General features: G+C 48.4%; 1 protein-coding gene across 2 annotated transcripts in view; it reads right to left on the reverse strand.

The window, feature by feature from the left end:
• Positions 1-19,011, reverse strand: part of C4H1orf94 (chromosome 4 C1orf94 homolog) — a 39,720-nt gene extending 20,709 nt beyond the window's left edge. For both annotated transcript variants that reach the window (XM_047726779.1, XM_047726778.1), the window contains exon 1: positions 17,856-19,011. In XM_047726779.1, coding sequence (XP_047582735.1) covers positions 17,856-18,106 — 251 coding nt within the window. In that variant the 5' untranslated portion in view covers positions 18,107-19,011. The remainder of the gene's footprint in view (positions 1-17,855) is intronic.
• Positions 19,012-19,488: the final 477 nt, after the last annotated feature.

Here is a 19,488-nt window from a genome sequence, read left to right on the forward strand (position 1 = left end):
GCTTCAGGGACATGTCTTCCACTCTGGTTCTCTCGTTCCTTCCATTCTCTCCTCTTCCCCTTCCCTTTCCCCCTCCCCTCTGCCCTCTCCCATTCCCTTCCTTTCCTCTGTCCCATGTCTAGACTTCGGCTATAAATAGGACCCATTCTCATGGCTATGTCCCTGTGAACAATCAGAATAAAGAGATCCCCCTTCTTCCTCTTCATCATCATCCTCAAAGGGAACAGGTGAATCTCGAGTTACAGAAACCAGACATTTGAAAAAAAAAAAAAAACTTGCAAAGCAAGCTATACACCAATAGATTTTTTCTTTTTTTTTTTTTAGGAAGACCTACTACAATTATGTCAATTTTAAAACATTGTGATAACAGTATTGTGGTTTATAATTAACAAAAAAATGAGTCCTTATCTCTTAGAGGTAGATAAACTTATGTCTAAGATTTGCTTTAAACTTAATCTAGCAGGGTAGAGGGAAGAGGGGGACATAGATGAAACAAGGTGGCCATGGGTTGACCATCACTAAAACTGTGTGATTGATCAGTACATGGGTTCATCACGTACTATTGGCTCTGCTTTTGGCGGATTTTTTTTTTTTTTTAATAAAAATGTTGCACAATAGATGCACGCAGAAAAAGTCTCACCGCTTGAATCCTCTCAAGTACCAACTCCAGGAGAAGTCAAAGCAGATTCTAAAAGACCCTCAGGACCCTGGGTCCCTGTATCAAAAACCACCCACAGACCGTCCTTTCTCAGCACTCAAGAGGACCCTTGTGTCCCCTTCCCAACCTGGGACACAGGCAGACACTGAGGATGAACCCCTGTTCTTTTTTTTTTTTCTTTCCATTCTGTTCAGTTAGCCAACATAGAGTACATCATAAGTTCTTGTTGTAGCATTCAACGATTCATTAGTTGCCTGTAACACCCAGTACTCATCCCAACACATGCCCTCCTTAATACCCCTTACCTGGTTACCCCATTCCCCAGCTCCCTCCCTTCTGTAACCTTCAGTTTGTTTCCCAGAGTCCAGAGTCTCTCATGGTTTATCTCCCTCTCTGATTTCTTCCCACTCAGTTTTCCCTCCCTTCCCCTATGGTTCTCTGCTCTATTCTTTATGTTCCACATATGAGTGAAACCATATGATAATTGTCTTTCTCTGCTTGACTTACTTCACTTAGCATAATCCCCTCCAGTTCTATCCATGTTGATGCAAATGGTGGGTATTCATCCTTTCTGATGGCTGAATCATATTCCATTGTACATATGGACCACATCCTCTCTACCCATTGGTCTGTTGAAGGGCATCTCATGAACGCCTGTTCTTACTCCTCTGTCACATTACAGCAATCAGGGGCCCCTTAGGAAGTTGGCATTCCCAGCAGGGGCAGCGTAGTGCCAAGGATACAGGGTCCACTCTGGCTGTGGGCCCTCCATGCACCCCTGAAATGCTGTCGCCAACCTCCCAGCCCTCCCTTGAGCCAGTCTCCACAAACTCCTACTTCCCTTGCTTCTGTCACAAATCCACTACAGGCCAGACAGGAAGCCATGCATTCCTATACATGCTTGAATTTAATCTTCTTCACACTCGTGAGCAAGAGATAGCATCATCCCCACTTTACTGATGGGGAAAAATGAGCCTGGTTGAGGCCAAGGACCTTGTCACCTAGAAAGTGTGGGAATGCGGGTGGGTTCAGCTGCCTTCATGACCTCCCCTTACCCCATCCAGCTTCCTTTCCAGGGATAGCTATCCAGCAAGGACTCCCTGCTTCATGGCTGAGCTCTGTTCCCCAATCAGAGAGCAATCAGGCCTATTGCTGGTTTCATTCCATCACTCCAGCCTGGGGAGGATCATCATGGTAAGTCCTGAGTCTGTCATCTGTGGCATTAGCTGTCCCTGACAGGTTCATGTCAGCTGCATGTCTGATGAGCGTGTCTCCTGGGTCTTCTGCCAATTTACAGATAGAAATGTTGAAGGGAATGAGTCCAGGGCTGAGCCTTGGAGACAGTGCCAGAGACCCTCCCCACAGCCTGACAGTAATCCTGGATCAACACTTTGGGGGAATAAATCAATCCAGTCACTATCATTCAATCTCTTCTTCTCTAAGACAGCCTTTATCAAACGCCTCTCTGCAATCAAGATTCATCACACAGTTACAAGTCCCTGATCAAGGATGTCCCTACCTGCCTTCTCTCCAACCCCCAAGAAAACAAGATTCGTTTGTTCTTGTTTGTTCTAGAAAACTGCCTGCCTGCAGTGTTAGGATGTTCTCAGAACTCAGATCAATCCATCTCTCTGCTTAAACCCTCATGTGGAATCTCATTACTTATAGGATGAAATTTAAACTCCCTCCTGACCTTCAGGGCAGATACAAAGTGGCCCCTTCTGCTTTGACTCCTTCATCCAAGCCCTTCTGGCCTTAAAAATATTCCTTGACATGCCAAGTTCATTCCAGCCCCAGGGCCTTTGCATTTCCTATGAAATGCTAGATCATCCCCTGACTGCTTCTTCTCATCATTTAAGCCTCAGCTCATGTTTCCTACTCCCAAAGTAGCCTTTTCTGCCCATTTTTAAAGTGCCCCCCCCTTACTAGGCACTCTCTGACCCACCAATCTGCATATTTTCTTCATGGTATTAACCACCATCTACAGCATCTTTTTGTCTTTACTCCCCACAACAACATAACTTCCCCGAGGGCAGGGACTATATCTTGTTCAGCACAGAACTTCAGGGTTTAGAGCAGTGCCTGACATCTGACTCCAGCTCAGGGAGAGTTTGTTAAATCAATGAGGAAACTAGCTCATGAACTTATCTTTACCCTTGTCCATCTCTTGGAGCTCTTGACATCGAAAGCTCTGTTGCCAAAGACTGCTCAGCTCCTCCCCACAGGTTGCAAACTCTGTGGCTTTGGTTCCATTTTCTGGCCCCCACATCTGGCCTGACATCCCTAAGCTGGTCAGATGACATAAGCCACCTGTTCAGCCCAGTCCTAAGAACGCCCCACCTCTACACAGCAGTCCCACAGCAGACCCCACAGAAAGCCTACCTGACCTTTGCAAGCACCTTGGGGATCCCAGGAAGATTTTTCATTCTTCCCACGACTTCCCTGGGTTCAATGTCAAGTCTGCTCCCCTGCATTTCCTGGAATCTATCTTTTCTTTTCTCCTCCTAAGAAGTTTTGCCGATCCTGGCACCTGTCCCATGCTATTTGCTTTCTCCTTTGAGTTGGTAAAAACCATCAAATCTGCCACAGACTCTATCACAGTGAATCATTCAGGAAGGTTAACCCAGTTCCCAGGTGCTGACAAAGAAAGAAGTCAGGATTGGTGCTGTGGTTCCAGCGGCCGCCACCACCTCTGCGTTGCCCACCTCCAGGAGTGACAGGTGTCTGCCAGCGGCTCTAGACGTAAGCGCTATGCATGATTTCTGCATTTGCTGTGTTCGGAGTCATGTAAAAATAAAGGCTATTGACTGGTTGGCACCCCTTCCCAGAATAATGACTAAGCAAGCACACTGTTAGCTCCCAACAGCGGTTCTGTGTACATGATAACACAGAGCAAAGATGAAAACTGCTATTCATCCAAGCCAGACAACAGGAAAACACAAGCAGAGAATTGTTAGTGCTACAAGAGGACACCCAAAACAAATATTTTCTTCCCACCATGGCATTTCAGACCAACGACAAACATGGTACCCAAGCCCAGTACCCGGGTAACATGGCTGATGATGGCTGACGGAGGTGAAGGACCCCAAGACTGATGCAGACCTGGGCCTGAGTGACAGTCCCTCCGTGGACTGACCTCATGACCATGGGTGAGGTTCTGACTTCTCTACCTGTCCACACACCTGAGCAGCAAAGCGTAGTGGCCAAGAGCTCTCTCCCTGGAAAGAGTCGGAAACAGACTCAAACCCCCGATGGTTAACAGAGGCCAAACGTTATGCAAGCTGGCTAACATGTTTAAGCTCAGGTCCCAGGTCACAAAATAATAAGAAGGCTTAGCGCTTATGGAGAGCTAACTAACTGGCTAGGTGCTGTGTTAGGTAATTTCCATGCCCTTTCAAGAGGGTGGAATCAAATCCCCCAACAGCCCCAGTGGGGTAGTGTGGTCAACTGCTCACAGTAACAGGCCCCATTTTATCATGGCTTCCTATGTCCAGGCCTTTCAGGAGTTTCCACCAATCTTGATTCAGTAATAAGGAAAAATATCTAGGAATAAATTTAACCAAGAAGGTAAAAGACCTGTACTCTGAAAACTATAAGACACAGCTGAAAGAAATTGAAGATGACACAAATGAATGGAAAGATACACCATGCTCATGGATTGGAAGAATTAATATTGTTAAAATGTCCATCTTACACAAAGTAATCTGCAGATTCAGTGCAATTCCTAACAAAATACTATTATATAGCTAGAGTAAATAATCCTAAAATTCATATGAAACCACAAAATGCCCCAAACAGCCAAATCAATCTTGAGGAAAAAAAAAAAAAAAAAAGAACAAAGCTGAAGGTATCATGCTCCCAGATTTCAAACTAGAATACACAAAGCTATAGTAATCAAAACAATATGGAGCCAGCACAAAAGTAGACCCATAGATCAGTGGAAGGGAATTGAGAGCCCAGAAATAAACTCATGCTTGTACGGTCATTTAATCTGCATAAAGGAAGCAGGAGTGCAGAGTGGAGAAAAGACAATCTCTCCAATAAATGCTGGTGGGAAAACTGGACAGCTACATGCAAAAGAACGAAATGGGACCACATTCTTACACCATCTACAAAAATAAACTCAAGATGAATTAAAGACCTACATGTAAGACCTGAAACCATAAAACTCCTAAAAGAAAACAGGCAGTAAACTCTTGGATAACAGTCTTGGCAATATTTTCTTGGTTGTCTCCTCAGGCAAGGGCAACAAAAGCAAAAATAAACATTTTGGGACTATATTCAAACGAAAAAGCTTTCGCTCAGTGAAGGAAACCAACAGAACAAAATGGCAACCTACTGAATGAGAGAAGGTATTTGAAAATATGTACCTGATAAGGGGCTAATGTCCAAAATCTATAAAGAACTCATAAAACTCAACACCAAAAAAAAAAAAAAGGAAAAAAAAAAACAAATAATCTGATTAAAATGGGCAGAGAACCTAATAGACACTTTTCCAAAGAAGAATACAGACGGCCAACAGACACATGAAAAGATGCTCAACATCACTCATTAGTAGGGAAATTCAAGCCAAAACCATAATGAGGTATCACTACACACCTGTCAGATGGTCACTATCGAGCAGATAAAAAATACCAAGTATTGGTGAGGATATGGGGAAGAGGGGACCCTCAGGCACCATTGCTGGAAATGTAAATTGGTGCAGCCACTCTGCAGAATAGTATAAAGGCTCCTCAAGAAATAAAAATAAAAATACCATCCAGTCCAGCAATTCTGCTTCTGGGTATTTTCCCAAATAAAATTAAAATGCTAATTTGGAAAGACATAAGCATCCCTATGTTCACTGCAGCATTATTTACAATAGCCAAGATCTGGAAGAAACATAAGTGTCCATCGAGAGAAGAATAAAGAAGATGTGGCGCGTGTGCACGCGAGCGCACACGCACACACACACACACACTCACACACGGGAATATTATTCAGCCATCAAAAAGAATGAAATCTTGCCATTTGTGACAACATGGATGGACCTAAAGGGTATTCTGCTAAGACAAATAAGGCAGATGGAGAAAGACCAATGCTGTATGATTTAACTTACATGTGAAATCTGAAAATGAAAACAAATGAACAACCAAAACAAAATGGAAACAGACTCATAAATAGCGAGAACAAACCGGTGGTTGCCAGAGGGGGAAGATGGAATGGGCAACACAGGTGAAAGGAATTAAGAGGTACCAACTTCCTGTTGTAAAATACACGAGCCACAGGGATGGAAAGTACAGCATAGGGAATATAGTCAATAACATTGTACTGTAATAATTTCACTTGGCGACAGATGGTGACAAGACTTATGGTAAGCTTCTTGTAATGTATATAAATGTTGAATCCCTATGTTGTACACCTGAAACTAATATAATATAATATGTCAACTATATTTCAATAGAAATAGAATCCAAATTAAAAACAAAATACATTTCATACAGAAAAGAACAATGAGTGGAGACTCAAAGTGCTTGGACATTAGGACCTCATCCCATGTTTGTCTTAGGACTTAGCAACCCCCATGGGCACGGGAGTAGGAAAGCTTACCAGAGGATGACACAGCCCATGGAGGGGAAACCCCAAGGCCCCCGGGTCACCCATTGCCACCCCCAGCTGACCGCAGACGTGGGTGAATGGGAGCCCCGTGCAGTCAGCCCCTCCCAGAAGAACCACTCTGCTGAGCCCGGGCCAGACTGCTGCCCCACAGAAAGGGAAGCTAAGTGGTTAGTGATGGTTTTGAGTCACCAAGCTTCGGGGTGGTTTGTCATAGATCAAAAGATAACTGACACAGAATTTTCCCAGTTTTTAAAAATGAAGAAGCAAAGAGACAGAGAAGTTAGGTAATTTTCCCAAGGTCCCAGAATTGAGAGGTAACAATGGGAATGAGTGGAGGCAATCTTGTTCACATGCTACATTTTTCAAATGCTGGACCACATTGTTCTGCAAACACAAAGTGAGAAGTTGCGTGGGAGAATAGTAGGTGCACACACCCAAGTTAGGAGAGTGAAAAAAGCCTCATTGAGGAAGTTTCATTTAAGCTGGGGGAGAAAAGAAAGAAGCATGTATTTAGGTAAAGAATGCAAGGAAAAGCTTTCCAGACACAGGGAATAGCACATACGAAGGCCATGACGCAGAAAAGGGCTTGGTGCATTGGCATGACTGATGCTCGAGTGCGTGGGGCACATGAAGGGTGGGGTCACGCCAGGTGAATTTATAAAGAGATAAAAGCAGGAGGTGGTATGTGCCAGGACTCTGAGTGATGAGAGGGGATTCGATTCCAAAGGCGCAGAGAAGCAGTGGAGAGATTTCAGCAAGGAAGCACCAGGTTTAGGTATTTTCCCTCTAGGAAACAGCCCAGAGGAGTGACAGGAGGGGTCTGGGGCCTGACCCACCATCTGTGCTGTGTCTACTGGGTGCCAGGTATATGCTCAGCACTTGTCCTTCCAACAACTAGGAAGGGTGAGCAGCACCTTCATTCCCAATTTAGAAAGAAGAAATGGAGACTCAGGAAGTCTGAAAGGTAACTTCAAGTTCACCCAAGATCAGGGTTGGATCCAAGGCTACTTGGCTCCAAGCCTCTGCCCATAACCACTGACCTACATTGCCTCAAACAGCAGAAGTGGGAGAAGGAGCCGGGTCTTCGCCGTCGGGACGCCTGCACTCGAACCCCAGCTCTGTCCTTTCTGACGAGGTGACCTGCAATTCACTTCCTTTCTCTGACCCTGGGCGCAGGAGGCCAGAGGCCAGGGAACCAGCCAGGACTGAGGAGGAGGCGGCAGAAGGCAGAACTTGGTGGGCAGGTGAGTGGTTGTGAGTGGGGGTGGGGAGGAGACCCCAAAAAGCCCCATGTAAGGAGAGGTCTTCATCACGGAGGCAGAGGCTCTGCTGTCCAGTCCGGCGCCCACCTCTGCTTGACCAAAGTAGTGGACATTTCTAAGTCTTCCTGTCTGCAGGAAGAGCAGAAACCCTGGTGCATAAGTCACAGCACCCAGGGTGCCCTGCCCAGTGTGGAAGGAAAGGACACAGCCGTCTTGGTCAAAGCTACCTTGTCTCTTCTATCTTCCCTCTCCTCCACATGTGGGATTCACTGAATCGCCCTGGGTCTCCCTCCCCGTACACACATGCCACACCCATGCACACACATACCACAACCATGCACACACACACACACACACACACACACACCCCACAGCCATGCACACATGTACCACAATCATACCCCCCACCCAGGTGCACACACATACACACAGCCATGCACACTGCGCAAACACCTCACCCACATCCCACACAGCCATACACACATACACCCAACACACACAGCACACACAGACACACACACTACCACAGGCTTGTGGAAAACCAGCAGGAAGGAAAGGAATGAGGAGGGTGGATTCCACCTGTCCCAGCTGTGAGGGGCCAGGCTCTGAGGGGCTCAGTTTAGGGGGGAGGGGGCACTTGAGAGAATAGGTAGATTCACTCGCCACCCCAGGCCCCACACACCTGGCTCCCAAAGGTACCTGGGAGCCCCCTGAGCTCTGTCTGCAGGGACATCTCAGTGGGCAGAGGGGTAGGGGGCCTTCAGAAGGCTGCACCTCCCACCCCTCCTCCACCCTGCAGGCTGGGGAGGATTAAGTGAAACTAGGAAGTGAAGCACTCTGTAAACTGTAAGGAGCGCTATGCAAATGTTAGCAGCTCCGGAGAGAGCTGCTGACCCCTCACCGCTTCCTGGGGCCCAGCTGGCTGAGGGTGGGAGTGGGGGGAGACATCTTGGAACCTCAGTCTTGTCATCTGCACCGTGGGGATAGTGACACCACTCGGGGTTAAAGGAGGTAACCCCGTGAAATACCTCAGCTGCCCCAGCACCAAGCCTGGACTTGGCGTTCCTCTCACTTCTCAGCAAAGGCCTTCACACTGATAGAGCCCATTTTTTACGGTGTCCGTCCTTGGCAAACACGGCCAGAAAGCTCTGTCTCCTTCCTTCTTGCGCTTGTTTGGAACACCTTCTCAAAGCTGTGTGTCCCTTTTAAACCTGAGGCTCTGTCATCTTTGACCCCCAAAGTACCCAGAGAACTTTCATACAAATGCACAGGAGTCACGTGGGGCAATGATTCCGAATGCAGATTCCCAGGCACTCTTGAGGAGATGGCCACTCCATTGGTCAAGAACAGGGCCTGGGTATCTGCATTCTGAATAGGTAGCCCTCCTCCCACCCCCTAGTGGGTGTTGACACAAATGATGCCTTTGATGCACAGGAGACAGACAGCCAGGTGTGAATTTCCCTCGGGGCAGGTGGGACAGAGAAGGCAGAACAGCACAGGGAATTGGGACACCTTCCCCAGCCCCCCAGCCCCTCCCTGACCCTTGTCCCTCAGCTTCCCTCAGGAAACTGCTGAGGGCTGGGTCCCCAGAACAGCCAGGTTTTGGGGTGGGGGACTCAGGGAGCTGGAGACTGAGTCCGGACCTGCTGAGGAATGAGTACAGAGTAAAGGAGATTCTGCGGCATCAGAGGAGCTACAGTGTGATTCGTATTGTTCAAATTATCTTGAAAACTTTTCATTTGAATCTGTTTAATAAGAGAAGGCTTACCCTAAGGAAGAGGTATTTTTTTTAATGTGACTTGGGAGCTGAATTGGAAAGAACGTTGCAACAAAGATATTAAAAAGGGGATTAAACCAAACCACCGGTGGCCCATCTCTGCAGGCTCCCACAACCTGCGACACAGCTCCCGAAACCATAAAATTAAATTAAAAGGGGGGACACGGGACATGGGACGTTAATCATGCTTCATCTTCCCTCGGCCTCTCATGGCTCCTGGTACTAAGCAGACACAGAAGGGCTATTGTGATGGGCTCCTGGTGTCCAGGAAGGAGCTCAGGCCTTGAAGCCTCACGGGACTCCTATCTCTGCTCTGGCCCCTCCTAGCAGGAGGACTCTGGGCAAGTTACCTAGAGGTTGAGCCTTGGTTTCATCATCTGTAAAATGGGAATAATATCGACCATCTACTAGGAAGGATTGCTAAGACAATGAGATAAACAGAAAATTAAAATGTAGAGCCTGGCATATATCAGATGTACAAGAAAATGTTAGTTCCCCTCTCTGCAGCTTATACAGAAGGAGGAAAAAACCCTGCAATGTCTTGCCTTATTGTTATTCTGTCCTTGGGTCACTCAAGGCTTCCTCTGATGACTGTGACCCCTTTCTTGGATCCTGGCCACCTCCGGTCCTCACCCTCTTTGCAGTGTCATTTTTATGGTCCATCCATCATTCACTTCCTCATTCATTCATACACACTGCATAGCAGCCACCAAGTGCCAGGAACTCAGCTGGGCACCAGGAGACAGAGATGAGTAAGACACAGATCTTGCCCTTAAGGAGCCATGGTCAAGTGGGGGAGGAAGGATTGTTGCCACAAGGCACTGTACAATATGTGCCTAATGATCAGAAATCTCATGCCTGAACCATAACAAGAGATTCCATGGGATGCTGTGTCCTCCCCTTTGGCCAACGGTCAACATGAGAGTTGGGCCTGAACCAACTTTTCCATTCTGTCACCCTCATGTAAAGACCCCTATCTCACAGTCCTTAGAGCTAGGGAAGCACTGGTCTCTCCTGATGATCTCTCCTGTTTTCTCTTATTAGATGATATAAATTATATAAACCAACTGCTTTGTCCCCACTGTTTGCCCTGGCTGCCAAGAAACTCAGAGCAAAATGCTAGCCTTGGTTGAGTGGTTTCCATTAACTTAGGTTTTCAGGAATATGAGTTTCCTCCCCTCATATGATTCTTGATGACTGAAACCCTGTTATTTTATCCTTGATCAAAACAATAATGGTGATGATGATGCTGGAGAATAACTTAGAGTCCTTATCTTATGCCAGGTGCCGTGTGAGCTCTGCGCACATTCCTTCATTAACCTCCACAATCATCCTTTAAGGTGGTTGGTCACTGCAATATTTTCCATTTTTCAGATGAGGAAAATGGGGCACAGAAAGTCTGAGCAGCTTGGTTATAGCTAGGAAGCGTGTCGGGATTCTAATCCACCTGTCTCCTTATTTTATTGTTTCCTGAGCCACCTTGAAACTCTTAGGAAAAAGAGAAAGTTATAATTATGTATTTAAATTCAAAGGAAGAACATGGAAGAGGGAGGAAGAAAAAAAATGTTGAATGGGTGAGACATGAAACATTCAAGGGATGACACACTTATTCTATGTTTTTAAGGATAGATAGGATTTCAATAGGCACAGATATGGAAGAGAGGCATTCCTGGCAGTGGAGTACCCCAAGCAAAAGCAAGGAGCTATACACCTGCTGGTGGTTCATCTCGGCTTACAGAGAGTTTGGAGAAGAGCAGCAAGGATGCTCCTAGGCACATAGGCAAGGTCAACACAAAGACCCTTGTAGACCAGATCAAGGGGTTCAGAAGACAACGAAGGAGCCATGGGAGAATCCTGAGCAGCACTGTTGACATATTTCAGGAATATGAAGCAAGTGAAGGGCAAAGCACATCCAGGAAGAAAAAGAACCAGACACAGCCAGATGAGATGTTCTGAAAATGGCAGAAAAGAGAGTGGCAGGGAGGCAAGGAATCCAAGACCATCCTGAAGGTGAGTGGAGGAGAGAAAGATTGGGAGGTCTTAAACCTCTGTCTGCCATTTTGTGCACTAATTCACCTGATAACCAAGATGGGGGTATCAACGTGACTGGGGTCACAGCAGTGGCAGAGAACCACCCCCAGGAAGCATGAGGGAGGGAGACACTTAGTGTCTAGGAGAAATGGATTCCAACCTGAGGCCCCCGCCCGGTGGGTGGGGGAGGTCTCTGCCATTTACAAAATATGAAGGGATAGAAGGATGTATTTTAAGCAAAAGAGTGCACAGCAGCTTTCCTTGGATTCTGAAACATTTGACTTCTTAGAGAGAAGAAAACTCTAGCCTAGAGCATCAGACTCCAAAGGTCTTCAGAGCTGGCTTCTGCTCTAGGACACCGTCTGCATTTCCATGTGTGAGTCTTGCCCTAATCACACCCATCACTAGGGTCCAAGCTTTTAATAAATAAATAAATAAATAAATAAATAAATAAATAAATAAATGTGAGCATATCTCCCAAGCAATTTTTCCAGAAAAGAAGGATTCACTCAAATGTTCAAATAACCATAGCACAAAAGATTGGTTTGTTGGGAGAACAGCTTCAGTAAGGTGGCACCTTGGTTCAAGTCCCAGGGGCCCCACCAGACTGGAGGCTGGGGTCAGTGGGCATAAACAGTAAGGATTTCCTAAAGTAAGGGCAGAACAGCCCTCTCCCTTCTTGAGACAGATACTTCAGAAGGCTGTTAATCAGAAAATCATTTCCATTTTTTAAAAACTCAAGTGGATTTCCTTTCTTTGGGTAGAGTTATCTTCCTCCTTAGGTCTGGCTCAGGGTAACACCTACCAAAGCCTTCTGATGCTGCAGACCGAGTTCTGTCTGACTTGGGGATGTGGGAAGTTTCTCTAGTGCTGCCTGAGCGCCCAGAAGCCTCCAGAGAAGGTAGTGTGGTACCCAGCAAGCCCCAGGCCACCTCTCCACTCTCATCCACCCCCAGGCATGACATGCCATCTCCAGGAAGCTACCTGTCCTTCTGTGCACCTGAGGGATGCTTTCTGTAGGCTCTTATCTCTTCTCAAGACCCGGCCCAGGAGACACAACCATGGATCCCCTTTGCGGTGATAATCCTGCCATCTTCTGCTCCCAAGGGGCCATCTCTGTACCCTTCATCACATGCACAATGCAGGGGTCTTTTCTCTTGACCTTCCAAACCGCCTCCTACCGCCTTCTCCAGCAAGCTTTCCCTGAGCCCCAAGGACAGCCTCTGTGTCCCCCTCAGTAAGCTTTCACAGCACCACAACTTCATCAGCATGGTAATGGTAATATGCTGTCATCTGCCTTCCTCAGGACACTGAAGGTCCGTGAAGGTCAGAGACTGTCCCCATCTTTCCCACCATTGTATTTGTTTGCATACTTTATCAGGCATGCTGTAGGTGCCCAATAAATACTGTTGAATGTCATTGCTGTTTCTGGGTCCATCCCAGCCACTAGAGGTGGAGCTCTTTGAGAGAAGGGCTCCTGTCCTACTTATCTCTGTATTGAGGGACCCAGTGTAGATCTTGGGGCCCAGCATAGGGTCTGGCACCCAGAAGGCAACTGTGAGCGTTAATTGAATGAATCTATAAAGGAATGAACAGATGCCACGTCCCAGTCAGGGCAAAGGAGTCAACCATAAATCCAAAACCCGATTCTCAGACTGTGAAAAAGGTCAGTGACAGGGGTAACGAGGGAACACATGGTTCTAGGCTGTGAGTCTGGAGGCTTGCCACAATGCTCTAAGCCCTAATTTAAGTCTACTTAAAAGATAGCTGAGTAAGATTCTGGAGTTTAATGAATACTAGACAGAATTAGTGTTTTCTCCCCAAAAGCCCATTTCTCCAGTTTCTTCCCCACATCAGGAAATGCCCCCCAGTTCAGCTGGTGGTGGCTCAGGCAGAAAACCTCAGCAGAGCCTTGCTGTCTTTGTTTGTAGGCTCCAAACATCAGCATGCCTGCTGGCTCCTCCCAGAATAGCCTCTGACTCTCCCGTTTCTTCTGTGTCCCTGCAGTTGCACGGATCCAGCCACCCTGCCGTGGTGCCTCAGCTGGACTACTGGAGCATCTTCCAGAGGTCTTCCTACCTCCTCTCTCAGGCCCACACATCCTGTCTGCACAGCAGCTAGAGAGGTCTTTTTTAAAAAACAGTGAATCTGCTCATGCTACTCGCCCTTCAAGCCTTTGAGCATGTCCCATCACACCGAGAATCAAATCCACACTAAGTACAGTGATTCCCCCAGGCCATCTACACCTTACCGGCCTGCCTTTGATATCACCTTGTCCCATGCCATCACACCTCTGCCCCAGCCCTGTGGTCCCTCAGTCCCTCTCTGTGCTTATTCCTATGTTGGGCCCTTCATGGTCACTCTCCCCTCTGCCTGGACATCCTTCCCTGGATTTCCCCTGACTGGCTCCTTCTTGGGATCCTGGTTTCAGATCACATGACCACGTCTCTCTGGATAGCCCTTCCCTGACCACCCTCTACTGAAGACTGCTTTGCCCTGACACGGTTTTATTTCCATCAGAGTGCTCATTGTGATCTGAAATTATCTGGTTGATTTTTATGTTTGGTTTCCTCCAACTAGAATACCAGTCTTTTTCATGTTCTAAAACTATCACAGTCTTTTATTCACTTGTTTTTGGTTTCTGTCCCCTCCTTGACTGTAAGCTCCAAGGAGAGCCTTATCCAGGTCACAGCCCTACCCTGCTCTCTCTTAGCACTGTGCCAGGCACACAGTTGATGCCTATTAAATATCTGCTAAATGAATAAATGAATGGATGGATGGATGGATGAATAAATTCCAAATGTGCCCACAGAATGAAGCTGGCTCATGGGGAAAAGTGAATGCAGCATTAATCACCATTACCATGAATACAAAATAAAAACAGAGAAGATCCAGTTTGCACAAACTACATCATACCTGGTTTCCTGTACTTAGTTCTGGTTACCTCACTGCCAAGTGGACCAGCACACGTGAGGGGAATCTTAGAAAACCAGAGATGATCAGCTACAAAAATAAGAAATCCTAGGAAGAATATAGTTCACCATCATTTAATATCTAAAGGGCTATGGAAAGAATGAGGGGATTGATTAAGTTTGGAGCCCTAAATCCACTGATCTGAACCCAGCTCAATGGGTATGAGTTTGACAGAGATAGACGCAATATAGGAAGAAAATGGTCTTTTGACAGCCAGCATTCATAGCAAGGGAAGGGGCTGCCTTAGGAGGTGGTGAGCTTCTCCATCTAAGCAAGTGTACAAGTGGGTAACCACTTGGCAAGGATCTTGAGGAAGAGATTCAAACAGCAGAAGGTGGCCTCCAGGATCCCTTTCAGCCTTGAGATGTCTGGGGTTTTGTGATATAGAGGGATTGAGTCAAGAAAAAAATTTCTGGCTAGCAAGAGCTTTAGAATTTACTTATCTAGCCACCCTAATAGCAGAAAATATCACCCAAACTAGGTTTACAGATGAAGCGGTAGGAAGATTAGCTGAGAGGTATCTCATGAGCCTGAAGCCATCCCACAGGCACGCTGTACATACAGCACACAGGATTTGCAATCCATTGTTTATGTGTGACCATTCAGAACATGGGGCTGCCCAATATTATAATGGTCCAAAAAGATGCTTCCATTTCCAGGGGAACATAGCCCACACTATCTATCGCATAGTAGCTGAGATGAACCTGAGTTTGCTTTCTGAAATTCCACCACTTCCTAACTGTCAGGCCTCGGGCAGAGAAAGGGACCCCTCCAACCCATGACCTCATCTGCAAAAAGGGATTCCATTTAAAAACCAGGGAGGGGGGCGCCTGGGTGGCTCAGTGGGTTAGGCTGCTGCCTTCGGCTCGGGTCGTGGTCTCAGGGTCCTGGGATCGAGCCCCGCATCGGGCTCTCTGCTCAGCGGGGAGCCTGCTTCCTCCTCTCTCTCTGCCTGCCTCTCTGCCTGCTTGTGATCTCTCTCTGTCAAATAAATAAATAAAAATCTTAAAAAATAAATAAAAATAAATAAAAATAAAAACCAGGGAGGGAGGACTTGAACCAAGAATGGCGCAAGTGTGGTAGTCAACGAACCGGAACCTCGGTGACAGACACCCAGACAGACATTCATCATCCTATTCTATTTTATGCCCAGGAACATCGGCATAATACAAAGTCAAAAAGAGGGGGAGTTTAAAATAGTACCAACCTCATGGAATAATTGCAGGGCTTAAAGAGATCATCACCATCATTATTATTACAAGGTAATAACATTGATATCATCGCTGTTATCGACACGCTCGAAGGCTTGAAGGGAGAGTAGCATGAGCAGATTCACTGTTTTTTAAAGACCTCTCTAGCTGCTGTGCAGACAGGATGTGTGGGCCTGAGAGAGAAGGTAAGAAGACCTCTGGAAGATGCTCCAGTGGTCGATCATGTTATCGATGTTATTGATATAACATCGATACAAATCCTAGTCATTACCGTTATTACCAGGAATACTTAAATATCCCTTTGAATCATCCCACCAGCCTTCTGGGATGGCGGTAAAAGTCTCCCCTTGGCAGATGAGGAAACTCAAGCTCACAGAAGTTAAAAAGATCCCACAGCCCGAGCAGTGCGGCACGCAGTCTAAAGCCAGGGATCGGACTCTGCCATTGCAGCCGCCTTGACTGCAGGAAGAGTTTCTCGGGTTCTATTTAGTTGGTGTCTACAGTTTTGACACTGGTTACTCATCTTACGGGGTGTTTCTCTGGCTCCCTTCTCAGCAGCAAAACCATTGTTTTTTTGTTTTCCCCAAATGTAGCTTATGGAGAACTCCAGGAAGCAACAACCCAAAACACCAAAGAGGCTTCTGGCTGAAGTGGGGATGAGGGCCCAGCAACCAGGCCCCTTGATTCTAGGATGGCCCCTTGAAGCACCTGCGGGTCTTTGAGCAGAGTATGAAAACCCCGATTGAAGCCAGCAGCAGTAACAAGAAAAATCCCCTGAACTCTGAGAATCCCATTAAAGGACAGCCTCCTCTGCATAATGCAGCTTTCGGGGGTGGGGGAGGGTCCTGGGCCAACTGCATGTGATTCTCCTTATCGACTCTGAGGTGGACCAAGCAGGCCATATCGTCCTCAATTTGCAGAGGAAAAACATCAAGGCCAAAGGTGCACCAGTTCACTTCTGGGCCAAGTGCAGACTGGAAGTAGAGTCTGTCTCCATTAACTCAGTGGGACCTGGCAGAGAGAGTGCCATCTACTGGAAATTGCCACTGACCCTTGGTCCACAAAGTGGACAATCAGCTTCTTGGCCACTGAGAGCTGAGCACAGCCCCAAGGGCCCCCTGCCAAGGCCCTGTCCCAGAACAGATGGCAACAGGCAGGGGAGGGGTGCTCAGTGCCACTGGAGGGCTGGACAGCAGGATTTTGGCTGTAGACGGGCCATTCCCAGACCAGCCATGTCGTGCTGAGCACAGGGCAGGATAAGCAATCACAGCCAAAGTGCCTTCCACCTTCGTCTGCAGCCCAAGAGGGGACAGCAGGTAGGGCACACCTGGGTAGCAGTTCTGCTTCCCCTCTCCTCATAGCTCTTTCATGGAAATCCCTGAAACCAGACACAGTGGATAATTGCCTACATGGCCTCCCCACTCTAGCATCTCTGAGCTGAACTGGAGCATGTGTTGGAACAGGTGACACTTAATTATCACTTAGTCTTTAATTAGCATTTAATTATTAACACTTAATCCATCTGTAAAATGGGGACACTAATACCTGGCTCATAGGGACCCTGGGAGGAGTAATTAATGTTCGCGGCCCACTCGGAGGATGCCCGACATTGAATGGGGGCTCAGCGGTGGCACTGATGACCAAGGTGCTTTACAGGCTTTTCCTAACGAGCTCTCTCCTTCCTCTTCTTGAGAATATCCATCCCCAACAATATCTGCCCAACATGAAACTGTGTTTCCCAGACACAGGATTTCCCATCCAGAAAAGGCCTATTTACAGCCATCTTCCCGCACTTTAATTTTCTATTGTGCCCTCTGAATATGTCAATGCCTTCCCAGTAAATATTTTGATGTGCGCTCTTGCAGAGGCTTCCGTGGAGGCTGAATGGGACAGCTGCTCCCTGTATTAGGGAATTCCAGATGTGGTTTAAAACTACCAGACTCATCTCTGCCAATGCCTAGCCTTTGGGGTGGGAAAGGGAAAGTATCACGGAGTTGCCGCCAGGGAAAGCCATGGGCATCTGACCCTCAGCCCAGGCCAGTGCGGGTTTTCAAGGTCCTCAGATCTACATCTGAGTTGCGTAAGTAAAAGGAAAGGTGTCCCCTTAGCGGGCTGGTAAAGAGACAGCCGAAATACAGCCCTGGTCTGGCACTTCACCCAGGTAACTTCAGGACCCCTCCCAACTCCCCTATAAAGATTGGACAAAGGACCAAGACAGATGGAGGAAAAGCATACAGCCTTTAGGGTTTAACCAGACTGAACAAGGGGCAAGAACATTCCCTCAGAAGGTTGGACCTCAGCTCCTCCCACTTCCCTTGATGCCAGCCCCAGAGGGGGACACTCACTCTTCCTGGAAGCTGAGTCCGTTGTCTCTTGAAGTCCCAGCCACAGGGGTGGAGAGCTGTTCCTTCAAGGTCCTGGGTTGCAAGGCCTCGGGCAGGCCTTGAACTCTCTTCCAGATTTCATGGCAAGTCTTGTCTAAGCTGTCTTGGGGTGTGTCCTGGTGGATCCAGGTGTGTCTGGGGAATGGGCCCAGGGCGGAGGGGCGCTTGGCCACCAGGGCGGAGGATGAGGGGAGCCCATTCCCACTGGCCATCCTCCTCCTCTCTTTCCGGAAGCCCCTTTGTCCACCCAGGGCTCGCAGACAGGGGGACCATCCACCACCACCCCTCCACCAGAAAGGGAGATGAGGATGGGCAGAAGCAGGTCAGTTCTATCTGGCTGTTGCTTCAGCAAGGTTACTATGTGCAGAGGCCTAGGATTTGTGTGTGAGTGGTGGAGGGGGGACAGCTTTCTTTTGGGGAGGGGGAGCTTATTTTGATTTGTTTTTATTTGTTCTTTCCTGACTTTTGACCCCCTCCCCCTCTCCCTTAGAAGAAAATATTTGAAAGTCAACAAAAACCAGTAGCTTAGTAACTGTGGAATCCCCCTGAGCTCAGGAACCAGGCGCCTGGGCGGGCAGAATGACATCTGGGAACAGCTGGAGGGGGAGGGCGGGCTCTCCCCACAGTCCCTGGCACTCCCCCCGTCGTGATGCGCCCGTGACACCTTGCGGCAACTGTGGCTCAGCCCATTCTCTCTCGCCAAGCCGCGCGGATGGGCACTGTGCTAGGCGCTGTGCGGGCGGGGGCCCGCCATCAAGTTCTCAGTCAGGCCTTCCCAAAGACCCCCCGCGCACTCCGAGGGCCAACGGGCCCGCAGAGCCCCGCCTAGCTCGGCCCCCTCCCCGCCCCCTGTCCCCCTGTCCAGAGCCGCTCTGCCTCGGCGGCTGGGCAGGAAGACCCCCCCCCCCTGAGAGTGTGGACCCCGGTAGCCCGCCCGGTGCCCCCAGCAGACACCTGCCGCGTCCCCCGCACCCGGCTGCGCTTGGCCTGGGCGGGGGCCTCAAGCCTGAGCAGGGCTCTGTCTCTGCAGGCGGCGCAGGGCGTGGCGGCTAGGGCCGATTTGCTTGCCTGTGGCTCCCACACCCTCCCCGTCCAGCGCCGGAATTCCTCTGTGGGTTTCAAACGCAACGGCTCCGTGCGCGGGCCGCCCTGAATTCGGTCGGTGCCCAAGGCGCCCGGGCAGGTGGGGGTGGGGACCCGGAGGACCCCAGAGCACTTGCGCCTGTTGGAAGTCAAGGGCGCCGTGACCCCGCTGCTCGGTGGGAAAACCTCAGCTCCTGTCAAGGGCCCCTGGCCCTGAATCGCCTGATTTTACCCCAAACTGCCACTGTATTGGGGCTTACCTTGTGACAAGCTCTGGGCTATTCAAGGAACAAGTTCATGTAGTTAGTACCATTGTTTATGACTGTTCTGCGTTTGAGGAAACCCAGGCCCTGAGTCAGGAAGGGGTATGTCCAAGACCCTCTAGGGAGAGGGGAGCTGTGAAACAAACCCAGCCCCGCCCCCAACATTGATCCTGATCCTGTGCTTTCAAGACATTGAGATCCACCCGTCCCTCCTGAGTTCCCTCCTGAGCTTCGTGCAGCCGGTCCTA

Source organism: Lutra lutra, chromosome 4 (genome assembly GCF_902655055.1).
Source record: "Lutra lutra chromosome 4, mLutLut1.2, whole genome shotgun sequence".
NCBI lineage: Eukaryota > Metazoa > Chordata > Mammalia > Carnivora > Mustelidae > Lutra > Lutra lutra.